General features: G+C 38.0%; 1 protein-coding gene across 7 annotated transcripts in view; it reads left to right on the top strand.

The window, feature by feature from the left end:
* The window catches only part of LOC118418452 (kinesin-like protein KIF28P), a 57,219-nt gene that overhangs the window by 7,821 nt on the left and 34,580 nt on the right, over positions 1–14,818 (top strand). For 6 of the 7 annotated variants that reach the window (XM_035824366.1, XM_035824369.1, XM_035824367.1 and 3 more), the window contains exons 2-6: positions 1,773–1,811; positions 1,972–2,048; positions 3,456–3,472; positions 7,389–7,411; positions 11,161–11,285. In XM_035824366.1, the coding sequence (XP_035680259.1) occupies positions 1,773–1,811; positions 1,972–2,048; positions 3,456–3,472; positions 7,389–7,411; positions 11,161–11,285 (281 nt within the window). Of the gene's footprint in view, positions 1–1,509; positions 1,675–1,772; positions 1,812–1,971; positions 2,049–3,455; positions 3,473–7,388; positions 7,412–11,160; positions 11,286–14,818 lie in introns of those variants that run through there. The other variant, XM_035824371.1, reaches the window with a different exon arrangement.

Here is a 14,818-nt window from a genome sequence, read left to right as displayed (position 1 = left end):
TTATGCATACAAAGTCTTTAGTTTTCAATCCCATTGACGACCTGTGACATTGAGGGCATTGAAGTCAGTTAATCAATCCATCAATGGCTAACGTTATGGCTAGAGAAAGATGTTTCCTTTGCGTTCAAGTTTCAAGTTGCTCATTTGTTTCATCAGTAAAATACAAAACTCCAAATTGTATTTTAGTACATGTTAATTTATAAATTGCAATGCGAACGGTCATAGTCAGCACCACAGCTTATCATATTACAACTATCAAAGCAGAGGTTCGGCTCCGACTGTTTTTGACGTGTTTCTTAGACGTTTTTGTCGGTGCACATAAAGAAAACGGTACAAAAACAGAAAGCCTGACAAAAGCGCATAAAAAACACGTCAAAAACAGCCGGAGCCGAACCTCTGCTTGAAAAGCATCATCTGGCAGCAATCGGTAGGAAGGAACAATCGTCATGAAGGAACATCTGTTTCTTATAAAAGCTTTCGGTTCGGACACAACCATCTCTTGCCCTCCCTCTTTCTGTGAGTGGACCGGAGACGTCGCTGTGTTGTCAAACTGGACTCTCCTGGTATTTGGCCCTTTTTGATTGCTTCTCCACGGGGGAGATTTCGGACCACAACCTGACAGACGAAAATACGAGTTGCTCACCGCACCAAGAAGTCAAGGGTACGGACTGAAAGGGTTTCTAGGAGATGGCAAGGCGGGGCTAAGCAGCCATGTCGAGTTCGGCAGGGGCCCTCTCGGCTGCCTTTCTCTCTCGGCTGTCTCAGGGTGAAGGTCAGCCTGATTTATCGGACAGCGGAGAGAGTTACGATTTTCGTGCCTTCTTTCATCTATTTGTGGGGAAAGGACGTGTCCTCATGGCGCCCTTACCAAGGACACAGGAGAACCGCCAGCGTTTTGTCCCCGACAGTTCACTACAAGTCTTTGCATTTTTGTGTCGCCCCGATGCTATATCTACTGCTGTCGGCTTTCATTTCGCCGGTTTCTACAGTTGTGGGAGCGCCAGTGCTGAGCAGGGGCGGAACTCCTTTCATTTGGGAAAGTTTGTGTGGCTGGAAAGGACGGGGGCTGATGAAGCAATGACCCTTCCGCTCGGGAAAATGTCGAGGGTGGTGAGTGGGTACGAACGTGACGGCCGAGCAGTTGTGTTTTATACCATTCATTGTCAAGTTCTTTGTAAAAACCACAAAAAAAGATGCCAATGAGTCATTTTTTTATTCGATCACATCCAGAAATGAACGCCACTGGGTTTATTTCACCTAACGTTGAAAACCTTGCCATGATCAAATACTTTTTTTTACTGAAAATGCGAAAAGTGAGCTCATCCTCAAAGTCAATGTTGGTTCAATTAGTTTATCAAAACTAACGTTATATTTCTGCATTATGAAGGACGAACCCGGGCTATTAGATCAGTTCCTTGGTTTCGTAATCTAAAAATAAATCCCGATCGAAGAAAAAAACACCAGTCGGACACCCCTACGACTCCAAATCAGCTCGCCTAATCATACTTCTGAAACCCGGAAGTGACGTACCGCTGTATCTAAGTTACGACCACAGCCTCCAGCGGCCAGGAACTGTTCAGGGTGCCGCACAGATCAGCAGCAACACGTTGGGCGCGCAAATACAACAGCTTTAAACCTCACTTTCTCTCCTACAGCAGCCATGTCGGACCAAGGGTAAGTCCGTGTCCGTCCAGAATGTTGCTGTGTTGTATTTCTGGCAAGTTTTTCTCCAGGAACTGACAGATATGTGTGTTTTTTTGTGTCGACTGCAGGGTGAAGGTGGCAGTCCGCTGTCGTCCCTTCAACCAAAGGTAAAGTGTTACTTCTTCACGTTTCCTGGTTTCACTCGTCGCACCTGGCGAGTGTTGAGGACGTTTGTTGAGCTTTTATCCAGTTTTCTTGAGGTTTGTACCAAGACATTAGTGTTTTAGCTAATGTTTTTAACATGTTTCCTGTGTCTGTTTTCTTTAGGGAAAAGGACAGAGGTGCCAAGTTGATTATTGACATGAACGGAGCAATGACAACGATCCAAAACCCCGAGACGCCAAGTAAGTGTCATTCGGTGCTGACATGCCCCTTTCCTGCACACGTTTGTCGCTATTAAACTCCGCGGTTTCCTTATCTTTATAAAATCCCTCCTGGTCTAGTTGAGGCCGAGGTTATTAGTTCAAGAGGTTTTAAAACACACCAGGAATGTACAGGTGCACAGGATGTGGACACTTCTGAACTGAGACAAGGTAATGAAATGGCACCGCCCTTGTTTTCACGGCGTTTAATTCAAGGGCCCTTGAAATGTTTCTTCCCAACAACAAGCGCAACAACTCTTCATTGTGGAAATGCATGTTTACCGTGTTTCACAAGTGACAAAAATAACAAAAAAAGCACCATTCTCTCTCTCTCTCAACAAAAAAAAATCCAAACTTTCTAACCCCAATCGTTCATCAAGACTACTTTTTTTGTATCAAGGATGACTTCAGCAATCAAACTCATTACAGCTATTCCCATCTCTGTTTGGGTACATCTATTTGGACTGTTTGAGTAGCCTAGTTTACCTCCTATTTATCATTTTTATGTCCTTCCGGCCACATACCATCCTGGTGGCCACAGCCACCGCATACCAAAAGCACTTGGCCGGAGAAGCTTTGTTCTAAATATCTGATTGTCGTATAAAATGAAACGAAAGTTCATAATGAAATTAGTTTCTCTGTATGTAATGTTACTGATATGTACCATTCTTCAAATATTTCATATTTCATGATCAGTTGACTTTATCTTTTTGCACCAGCTACTCTGGTGTTTTTAGTAATTTTCTTCGTTAGATTTATTGTTATGCAATGCCTTTTATTTCTAAAAAGTACTTTAAACCAAAAGATGAATATCTAGCTTTGACCTCCCCTACTATCATCCCTAATAAACAATCAAAGCCCATAGAAACATGCTGAAAGAGAGCATAGTGGTGCCACTGTCTTTGTGTGCACTACACATGCTTCAACGAATCTATTGAACAGTCTTTTAAGAAACTAGAGAGATCTTAAAAATGCTGAAGAATGCCAGCAGACAGTTCTGAACAACAGTTGAGAAAAGTTTTTTCTTCTTTCATTGTCGCTTTTGTTTTGCGTGTACCAGACATGCTTTAAACTTTTCCATAAAAAGGATGAAAATGGCGTGTTGTTCTTGGCACGTTGCAAATGGCTTTGAATTTCGTATGAGGAAAGACTTTCCTTTTCAAAACGGTTTCCCATTTCTGCCATTATACCAGCATCTTTTATGTAGTATTTTGCTGCGTCACTGCCAAGACTCTAAACTGGAACAGTGTCAGATTTCCATTTCTTTGTTTCACTGTCAAGCTATGGTTATAATTTTGATAATTATCAATTTCTTCTTCAAATGAAACAAATGGTCTTCCATTGTTCTAATCACTTTTCTTGTCTTTTGCATGCGTCTTGTCCTAACAGACGAAGAACCCAAAAAGGTAAGTGTCAGCCCCTTTGAAGTTTTATTGAGCACAAGAAAATTGACCTTAACTTGCACAACGCTGTGATTGAATCCAGTCGTTTGTTGATTGTGCTTTACTTGGATAGTTGGGCCTACTTGCACAGACTTTGGATATTGGTCTTTGTCACTGTTTTACAATTAGATTTGCACTTGAAAGGCATTTTGCACGGAAAGGCATTTGCTATCGGCAACAGTTTGGCAAGTGCTGTACATTTATTGTGAAGAAAACTTTTTCAACAATCAAAGTTAACAGGAGCCGATTGTCGAACGTTAGTGTTGTATATAAGATAAGTGTACGTCCAGGCTGAGTCATACGTTGGGTACTATTTCTTTCTTAGGTATATCCTTTTATAAAATATGAGAAAGACAGAGAAGAGTTTGGAAATCACTTTGAATTATAATAAAAAAGGTTGAGGAGGGAAGAACAGTTTTATACATGGGAGGTAATAACTGAAATAAAAGGTAGGGCTCAGTAATATATTCCTGAGTTCTGACTCCTGAAATTTAGTTTAGTTTAGTATGCCAGACTTAAGAGAATGTAATAGCAACATAGGCCAATGCAAGTGTTTAGGAAATAACCTTTAATATGGCTCTTGAGTTTTGTGGCTTGGGTTATTGTTTGCTTTAACTATTGTATCATCAATGGCTTGGCTGGTAAGGGAATTCTACAGGAAAATGTGATTTGCATTTAGCCCACTTTGGATACTCTCCAAGCAGAGGTTAGCCTCCAGCTGTGTTTTTTTTTTTAGTCGTTTTTATCGGGCTTTCTATTTTGTATTGTTTCTTGAAGTCTGCTTGGCACTAAAAATACAATACAAAATAGAAAGCCCGATAAAAACGACTAAAAAAAACAGCCGGGGCCTAACCTACGCATGGAGAGTGACTTAAGAAGCATTGGTGACTCAGGCGTTGGTTTGAATCATTATGTAAATGTTGAAATTTGTGGCTATACTACCACTGGCTTTTGGCATTCCTTTTTGAATTAGAGTGATTATGCAATTGTCGGCATTGCAACCAGGGCCTTTTCCAGGAAATATGGTCTCTTGAACAGGAAGTCTGAATTTGATGTTGAACATGTAGTACCCTGAGGGGTAGTGCTACCGGTGATGTAACGTTCCATAGGTCAGTGCCCTTATCACAAATCACTGGTTGGATTGCACCTGTACAGTTTTACCTGGGGCACTTAAGGAGTAACAAGGTTACACTGACGTAACTACTGGGGATCAATAGGCAGCAAATCAACATCATTGCAATGGTCAAACAATGATATAATCTGGAATTTCTGATTTGTTGTATTGTTGCAGTATATTACACTAGAAAGTTACACTGACGTAACTACTGAAGATTAATAGGCAACAAATCAACATCATTGCAATGGTCAAACAATGATATAATCTCTTATCTGGAATTTCTCTTTAATTTGATTTGTTGTATTGTTGCAGTATATACCAGAAAGTCGGACTTCATTAAATGTCCAATTTAGTTATCCATGACAAATACGTATACCTTAAAACGTTGTAGTGTCGGTACAGTTGATGAAATTATGTCTGAAATTGTAAGAATGTAGTGTATTTCAGTCATTCATTAAGTACTGAAAATTACACATAATTTGCATAAGTGAAAGTTTGTAATTAGACAGAAGTAAGTAACATGAGAGAAATGTTACGGGAAAGTTGATTTGGGATATTGACTTGAAATGAACAGAAAGATTTGTCTAGCAGGGTATTTGCTGCCTGCCTGAAACTAAAAATAAATGCTTTAAAAGGTTATATCAAGTACTGTCAGTCTAAGAGGCGAGTTCTGTTGAGAACTCTCTCTGCAACAATGTTTCTCTTTTCGTAAGAATGTCTTCCAGAAAGCAGGTCACTGTTCTCATTACATAAGAAAGACTCAGGCAAACCCTGCTTGTAAACTGCGTCCAGTATCCTTGGAGACCAGTAGTAATTTACGGGCAGTAAAACATTACTTGCCCCAATTTTCATCCCTTGTAAACTGAAGCTCATGTCTAATACATGTGCTGGGGGAAGGTCAGGGACGAAACTGGCCACTGGACTCATCAAAATCTAACTTTAAAGTTGAGAGAGGATTTTTGATGGGACAGAAATTTAGTGTCAGGTCACCGGTGCCACCCACCTGTCGAGAATGACAATTGCTGACCCCACCCCTATTTGCCTCACCTGTTGTGTACCTTTTGTTATGGAAACAGCGCTGCAGCTAAGTAGGCAAGGACCTGAAAATCTGCTTTGACAGTCTACGCACGAGTTGTTTTACAGAATCAGTGGCTTTGAAATAATCCCTTACTGTGATGATCATGGTTTACACAAATCTTGCAATTAGTATACCTGGCCAGAAAATCATGGTAAAACAGAAGAATGCCCCGTTGTTGCATTGAAAAAAAAAATGCAGAAATCTCACGATCATATTTCAAAGTTTTAATTGAAAGAAAAGTCTAATGGATGAAATCTGATGTGATCAGGCTTATGAAAATTAATTTGTGTCTCTGCATGTTTGTGGGCTTAAAGAATTAGTGTTGGAAGGAAGAAATTTTCTTTTTTCTTCTTCAGATTTTGGCCCAATTGGTCTAACAAATGCAGTTTAACGGTAGTTTTGTAAAATTGAAATGCATAGGGACACCAGTATTCTCAACGTATAAATTTTATCTACATTGTTTCCTTCACCCAGACACCAGAACAAAAATTTTATTTTCCTTGCCAGTAGAGCTAAAATAATCTAGGGTAAGAAAGCTTTTGCTAGGGTTGATCTGGTGACTGGAGACATAACATTTTCTTTATTTTGGCCATCCTCAAAAGCACAATTGTGGCTTTGAAATGAAAAAAAAAAATTTCTTCTCAACTGTTGAATTAAGTGATTGAGTCCATGAGTGTTGCCAAGAATACAAACGAAGTGCTCTTTTATCATTTTAGTATTTATACCAGATATTTTGCCTGCAATATTTCTGTTTGTTGTGGAAACTGCCTGTCCTTTTGAATACATCATCAAACCCCCATAGCAGCCGAACAGTAACCCCTCGTGAGACATTTTAATTGGCGCTACCAAACAGGGGTGAGGCCCCAAATGGCTGAACAAAGGAGCCAGCGTCACCTTACAACTTAGTGGCATTCTCCTTAGCCATGTTTTCTTTTGTTGTTAGGAACGCAGTGCCTATGTAAAGTGCTGTGTAAATAGCAAAGGTCCAACGTGACAGGACACCATACACCATCATTACATGTCCTTCACAAAATCAATTTGTTCATGTTAAGTACACGACATTGTGTATTACTTGCAAGTTTTCCCAACCCAAAAAGGATGACGACTTAACAAATTTTTAGTTTATTTTAAACTAATTGGCAATTTCTGTTTTCTCCAGTAATAAAGATACCCTATGATTATGAAGCAATAAAATATTTTGCACATTTCAGAGTATAACATTAGATGAATAGAACGCCCAAAGTATTGGCTCTCATAATTTTTGACATAATTGGCATTATTGTTTTAGTACAAAATTTAATGTATTTAAGAAATTTTTTCCAGCAATAAAAAATAAAAATTTTGAAGCTTAGAATGTTTGTTTCCTCAGTTGTATATGTTACAATGAGCTTGACAAATCCTGTCCATTATCAGAATAATTACTAATTTTTGGAAAAAAGGACAAACTGGTCCTGCAACTGCATTTTATTAGTTAAGGTACATGCAATAAGCATTTGATAAAAACTAAAAAAAATGTCCCAACTACCAGGGTATACGGAAGACAAAAAATTAACTGTCCATGATAGTCTTCTCTCAGTTGTTGTAATTGGTTCATTTATAGCAGATTCATTAATTCATATATAGACTGTACATTTGTGCTGTAATGTATTTAAAGTACTAACACTTCTCTCTTTTTCCTTTTTCAGTTTACATTTGACTTCTCATACTGGTAAGTACATGTTTTAATGACATATTTGTGTATTTATAAATTAAGTATTCAGAAAATTTTCTTCCTAAGTTTTCTTAAAGGATAACACTTTACTACAGACCTGCTGTAATATTACCATGATTGAAAAACATAAGACACTTGTTGCTAACATATTTTATAATAGAAGGATTAGATGACAGAAATAGGTTAGACTGTGGTCAGGCCTTTGTAATTTTCACCTAGTTATGTCAGACATGATAATGATGAGGGTTTTTTTTGCTTGACTTGCCCTTTCAAAACTATGAAATACACGGTGTGGGCTCATAAAATATTTACAAAGTCGTTCCTCATATTGTGTCAAGCATAAAGGGATCATGCTTAGCTTGGCAGTTGGCAGTGACGTCAAAAGGCTTTTTCTAAGGACCTAGAAGAATGATTGAGAATAATTATCCGTAGACTATAAATTAAAACACCAGAAGACAGTACTACCCAGAATGTGATGCACATATAGTATCCTGTTTTCAAAACTTAATAAGCTGCCAAGTCTCTTTCATCCTTTTGGGTTGACAATAAGAGGAACGTTGGCGGCATACAATCTCTTTTGGACAGAAATATATGAACCTACTTATGGGATATAAACCTTTAATATATGCTGCTGCAAAGAAGACCATATTTGCTTACATTCCAGTGATGGGCTTGTGAGTTGTGAAAAGGCCTTTTCTCAGGCCCTGGGAGATATGATGATAGAAAAAAGATTAACTGTAATATATAACGCTTAAATTGCATTTGAAAGAAATTACTATCTCGAGAGTGTATTTGTGTTGTATAACAACATGCATGTTTGTCTGAAACACCGTCATCTTCGACAACAAAGGACTACCAATTGTCATTACATTGATTGACATAATGTTTACTTTGTGAATATTTTTGCTATCATCAGTGAAATTCAAATCAGAAAATCTTTATTGATGCCATATTTTGGGGGTAAAGTGCTGTTAGGTAATGATTTTTATTGCACTCACATGATAAAAGTCGATACACATGTATTGCCGTATCTGAGAACCACCTGATTCATTATTATCACCTGGGCCATCAGGACTAAAGGTCTGATACCTTATCATTACAGTACAATACATACATGAAGGAACACACTTTTTAGGAATCACATTTGATGGAGTTTAAGTTAATCTCATTAACTCCAATTATATAGTGATGACTACTTTGTCAATGCTACGGTAACACATTTTAGATTGTTTAATGCTAGAAGTATACCTAGCAACATTAACATGGCCATATCATGATAAGCGATGTTGATAAGGAAACATTAAAGGAGGAATTCAAATCACCATTATAGTTTTGACACACAAACTTAAGTGTCCGTTCTCATTGTATCAAGCTTTACCACATGTGCATATAAATTAGAACATTTTATTTGAAAACAATTCATTCATCCCTTTCTGACTAAACTTTGTTTCAAAGTCTGCAAAGTCTCAATGTGCCTTCAGTTCCAAAAAAGCTACCAAACTTAAGCCTGCAAACTTATGTTACTTTTTCCTGAGCACATGAGCTATTTGCCACCCAAAAATCATGACTATTTATTAGAAAGTATCCCTAATAAATACTAACTTCTTTTTGCTGTGGTTTTAAGTTTGTGGTAGCACCATGCACTGTTGTCTCTTACTGCCATGGAAAAATGTTCGCGGTGGTTTGAAGCTGCCACCCCAAAAAATGCAAACACTAAACCACTGCAAAAGTTTCTGTATTTACAGTAATGTATGATTGTTTTTTTTACAAGTCATTATTGTGACCTGGGTGCTGAGATAAGAGCTGTAACTGTTTGCTGCTTATCTCTACAAAACTACTAGTTACAGAGTGTGAAAATCAATATTGGTGCTTTTTGATTCCTCAATCTCTAAAACAGAGTTGTCTGAACAGATCATGTTTGATACATATTTTATGTTGGCAATTCCTGTGATTTTTGACATAAAAATCCTATCTGCTTCAACTCTTTAAACAAAGATAAAAATAGCTCCTATATTTTGCCTCTTTTGGCAGTATAATTAACAGTGAATTGTGCTGCAAATTGACATGAAGTGTGACATGAAAAATCACTGAATAATATGTCCTTCTACCTACTTAAAAAATGGGAGAAATTTTTGGTAGATGTTTCGGAATATTTGTGGTCACCTAAGAGCCTAAGAGTATAACCTAAGAGCCTCTAGGTAGATTGTGAAATCAATATTTGGTATCAGGGCTCGAAATACTGGGTGCATGTGCACCCAGGTGCACCCAAAATGTGCACCCAATTATTTTCTGTGGGTGCACAGGGTGCACCCAAATATTTTTTGACACATGTATGTAAAGATATAAAAGTATACTAGTATACATCATATTCTTGACATCTAAGTGTTAGAAAGATAATAAAAATGTTTGTCATGGTACTTGTTTAAGGATTTGATAGCTATAACTAAGTTTTATTATTAGGTTATTACTTAAATTTAAGTGGTGCACCCAAAAATTTTTTGGTGCACCCAATTTTTTAAGCTGGGTGCACCAGTTCACCTAATCCCAAAAATGAATTTCGAGCCCTGGGTATGTAACATTGTAAGGGAAGACGAAGATCAAGGTCGATTGTGGCCCATGTAGCGGGTAGCTTTCCTTGGTACTGAATCAGAAATTCCATTTTTATAACTGTTGCCCTGGACATGCTGTGACGTGATTTTTTGGTGGCAGATGGTGTTTGATGTAAGGAAAAAGTGTTGCATGTTTGGACCTTCTAGTTAAGCTTGCTCTACATCCGGTATTGTTTTGCAACCTATGATTGTATTGGCAATACCACAAAGCCACGGAAGATATTATAGTTAAACTTCACATGCCTAATGGTGGTATAATCCGCTGTTTGTTTCCACATTATACATTAGTGCACTTGTGGTTTGGAATGTTATATAGACAACTACCTAGTGTTTAGTCTGTGCACTATCTTTTATTTTGTGACCGGCATTATGAATGCAACATACACAGTGACACCTGTCCAGAGTCTAACCTCAACCAAAAGTTTTGAGAATATGTGCAGTAACTGTACAAAGTTTTATAGACTGAGCAAGAAATCCAAGACCTTGTACATGTTTATGAGTGTTTATGAATTTTCTTCTTCCTATAGCACTTAAGCCTCATCATGCACCATCACAGTTTATGCTGATCAAACTCCAAGTTGAACAGGTGTCCGAAGTTGAGGTCATTAACCTTGCTGCATGGGTAGATCAGTTGTTATTGACAAACCCACACTAGTGTCAGGAAGGGTCAGCATCAGCCTTTAATTACATAGTACCGGAAAAAAACTGCTAGGGGGTCAAAAATTGACTTGTTTATTTGGGACTTCCATAACTACCAACATACCAAAATTCATACAAATGTAATCCATCAAAAGGATCTTGAGATATGTGTGACTGGACTCTCAGTACTTCCCAGAGGTAAATATAAGCACCAGCTTTTGACCTGAGAACAAAATTTTTGTACCCATGGCACATCTTTACACATATCCACCCCCACAATCTCTCTGTATCCACCCCATGGAAGGAACCTTTTATTACCTTTACCAAAATTTATCTAGTTCTATCCTCATGCCTGAGGGTCGGGGACTATGGTGGTGCCCATTATCAGCCTCCTCCACTTTCTGCTATCTTTGGCTCTGTGGGAACACTCTGCCAGTGGCTTGCCCATCCATTCTTGGAAGAAACATTTCACTTTAAACACGTTTTATGCTTTTACAGGTCTCATGATGGATACACTGAAAAAGATGATGGCTATCTGGAGGCAAACCCAGGGTCAAAATATTCCTCTCAGAGAAGAGTATTTGACGACCTTGGACAAGGAGTCTTGGATAATGCTTTTAAAGGTAAGTCATAAATCATGATTCTCGTGTAGATCGAACTAGAAAAAGCACCAGGGGGGGTGTAGAAAGAAAGAGAGAGAGAGAGAGAGATACAGCCGTCTTCAGAACAGAATTCTACCCGATCGTCTAAGTTATTTCCTAAAATTAGTAACATGCAGGTGGATGCATAAAGCCCTCATTTGCTTCCTGATTAATTTTTCTGGAAGGCTGCCTTATTTAGTTACCTAGGTTTAGCATTTGGTCCCTTTGTACGGTGCTAAGAACCTTTGGTCTTAGTCAGAATGCGTGACCTCCATAACTACCCACATACCAAAAATTCATACAAATCTGCCTAGTTGAATGACTTTTCTTTTAGGTACAAGCTCACAAACACAACCCAAAACAGTTAAACACCGTCCAAGGTGAACCTGTAACTCCACGAGCTAAAAAAATCGAAGGCCAGACTGGTGAAATCGTTATCTAGCAGCCTCTCTGCTCGAGGTAATCAACAGTCGCTCCCAGTGTGAAGTGGAAGTGAAGGCTTCTGTGGGATTCTCTGATGGTCTTCTGGGTATTTGTCAGTGCTTCAGCTTCCTCAAAAGTCATCATGAGTTCTAGTTATCTTGAGTTCAATCATATCAAAGTGAGAAACCCTTAGTTTGTAAAATGATTTTAAGGGCTGAATGTAGCTGTGAGGCTTCCAGTACTATGAATATTGGATATAAGTGACATATATTCAGATTGATTGATGCAAGCAGTTTATTTTGATAATAGAAAAGACATTCAGATTTTTTAGAAGCTAGTACAGCGGCTATAACAGCACATTTTCCTCAGGTACCATCACTCAACTGCAAAGACTGTTTAGCCTCAAGTCAATCATGTACATATTCTAGTTTCCATAGTAATAATGTGTCATCAGAGTCAACAAAACATCTTCTTGTGGATGTACCATTAACACTGTATCATGACAGAACACTTGACAAGTACTGAACACTGTGTTAACACTGTGAGGCAGTGTCTGGTGTCTATAGATAGGGTGCAAGTTTATACCAGCATTCAGACTTTAGCTCAGATGACAGTATTCTATGACAAAAGTGCTTCAACTTCCCAGCTCTTTGAACACAAACTTTAAGATGGAACGAAGCCCATGCACACACTTTGGTCTGAAATATGAGGATAGTAGTTCGTGAGTCCAGGACAAAAGCGGTCTGTGCAGCAAATACTGGCTGAGTCGTGATGCCACAGCCACCTTTGTGTGGCAGTCGTTGGGCTCCGACAAAGGCTCCAAAATATTCAATTTGTTACTGTGCCAGGATACCCAGATATGCTTCATGTCATGTCATGTAATAGAATGGAATATTAGTATCATACTCACAGTCGTTCTTTCCTTAAAAACATTACATGGACACTGACAGGGACCAGTTATAAAAATGCGTGGAAGTGGAAATACATAAGTCATTTTAAACCATTTGTATCATGTTTTTTTAAAAGATTAGGCTAGCTTGCACCAAAGATATTGATAGAGACAAAAAGAGTATGAGGAATATAATTATGTGTTTGTAGTATTTTTTTTTTTACTGATGGTTGTTTGATGGTTCTTAATGGCTTTTAAGAACCATCACCGAAAAAACATCATGACTTCTTTCATTTTTGGCAGATGAAAATAACTGTAATCCATTTACACAAATTGGAACACATGGGGATTACCAACCAATTGCCGGCACCTGATGCAGTGCTAATTTCGTGATCACAAAGAAAGTAGATTATACTCGTCTGTATTTTACATCTGTTTGGAAAGTGCCATCTCTGGTGATCAATAAGAAAGAGATTACTACCCAGCTAATCACACCTGAACACAGGACACTGTAATACTGACCTGACTTCTAAGTGTGGAAAACGTAAAGAAATTCTTTAAGATCTTTTGAAATACTTTTAAAATTTGTCTGATCTATTACAAAGCTGTCAGTCATGTGTTTTATGGCAGACCTGTGAAGTCATGTAAGAATCTTGTACTGTTTGAAAGAACTTTGATATTATCAATTTCCTGTCAGCATCGCTTTAAGGTTCTTTGTATGGAGGATCAATGAAATTGGGTCACATCACATTTATTCACTGTGACAAATGTGTGCTGAAATTCATTAAATTACATCTAATATGAGCCCAAGTATATCTTTTTGGGGGCTAGATTTGATACACACCCGTTGATGATTGGTTTTCAGATATTGCTGAATTTTTCAAATTTTGACCTACTCAAATTTCCAAATAAGTAGAGATCATGATGTAAATCTTAATGCTTCAGGAACAGAGCAGGGCCATTGTCCTTTGTGTAGTATATTTTTTCTGTGTGCTTCCAAGGCCATATATAAAATATTCATGATGGCTCAACAAGTGTTATGATTATAGCAGTACTAGTATATTGTTGTTGATAAATACAATGAAGAAATTAAAGTATGTCAGATCTTTGGAAGATATTTTTTATATTTCTCAATTGGTTTTGGTTATCAAGATTGTACAATTCAGATATCATTATGTCCACGACATTGAAGACACTGTTTTTGGTAACATAATGTCTATCTGTACGTGTGCGTGTACTTGTGTTTCTAGATATTTGTGGTCAATATGTGTGATGATACATGTATTTGGTATGCGGTAGGTGTTAGGAAGATGAATGTTGGCTTCCAGATGGCTTTTGTTCAGGTGCCGTAGCAGCAGCAGAGTATCAAGTTCTTGTATCTTTTGTCCTGGACATGTTATGGTCTTGTTAGACAGGTGTTTTTTTTTTCCAAAAGTCAACCATACAATATGTGCAATTGCTGCAGTGCCTGTACATCATTATAAAGGGTTGAGTGGTACAAAGCTATATTTGACAGGGGATCAGAACAGTCTAAGTGACAATCGTCTTTTGTCATCTGTGTTTCTGTCCTAGTATGAAACCTGGGAGGGTTGACCTGAGGCTTTAATTTCTTTTGTCACAAGCAGGTCAGAACAAGTCTGATGGATGGATGGGGATATGAGTGTAGTCTTATGATTAGGGGATGATTCTGTATTTGTGACTCGGGTCAAACAGTTTGTAGAGGTTGCTATGGACACCATTGTGCACTGATCTTTGTTTGGATTGAAGAAACTCTACTACCAGTAATACTCAGTATTGTTTAAAGCACTGTAGATTGAAGCCAAAACGTATTGTCTTTTATAATTCCTTTCATTGAAAAAGTATGATATTCTTCCGAACTGAAAATTTACAAGAGCTGTATTTTGACAATAATAGATTATAGCAATATCATGTCTCAGAACATATGTTCACTCTTTTGTTGTAGTTACATGTATCACTTGAAATCATTTTACTAAGTTTGCCTGGAAAAAATTTCTGTCCCTCAAAAAGTACAGAGTGCATTTCGATATGTTGGAAGCTTCGAAGATAAGGTATGCATGGGAAGAAGGAAGTATTTTACGCATGAAAGGATAGTCCTGAGAGATTGACCCCCAAACCTGGCAGGGTCTGTGTATGTTTACCTGGTTGCCATGACTACAAGTCCTGGGGGTCTGTATAGATTTCA

The sequence above is a fragment of the Branchiostoma floridae genome, chromosome 6 (genome assembly GCF_000003815.2).
Source record: "Branchiostoma floridae strain S238N-H82 chromosome 6, Bfl_VNyyK, whole genome shotgun sequence".
NCBI lineage: Eukaryota > Metazoa > Chordata > Leptocardii > Amphioxiformes > Branchiostomatidae > Branchiostoma > Branchiostoma floridae.
Note: the sequence above shows the minus strand (reverse complement) of the source record. Positions and strands in the feature narration are given on the sequence as shown.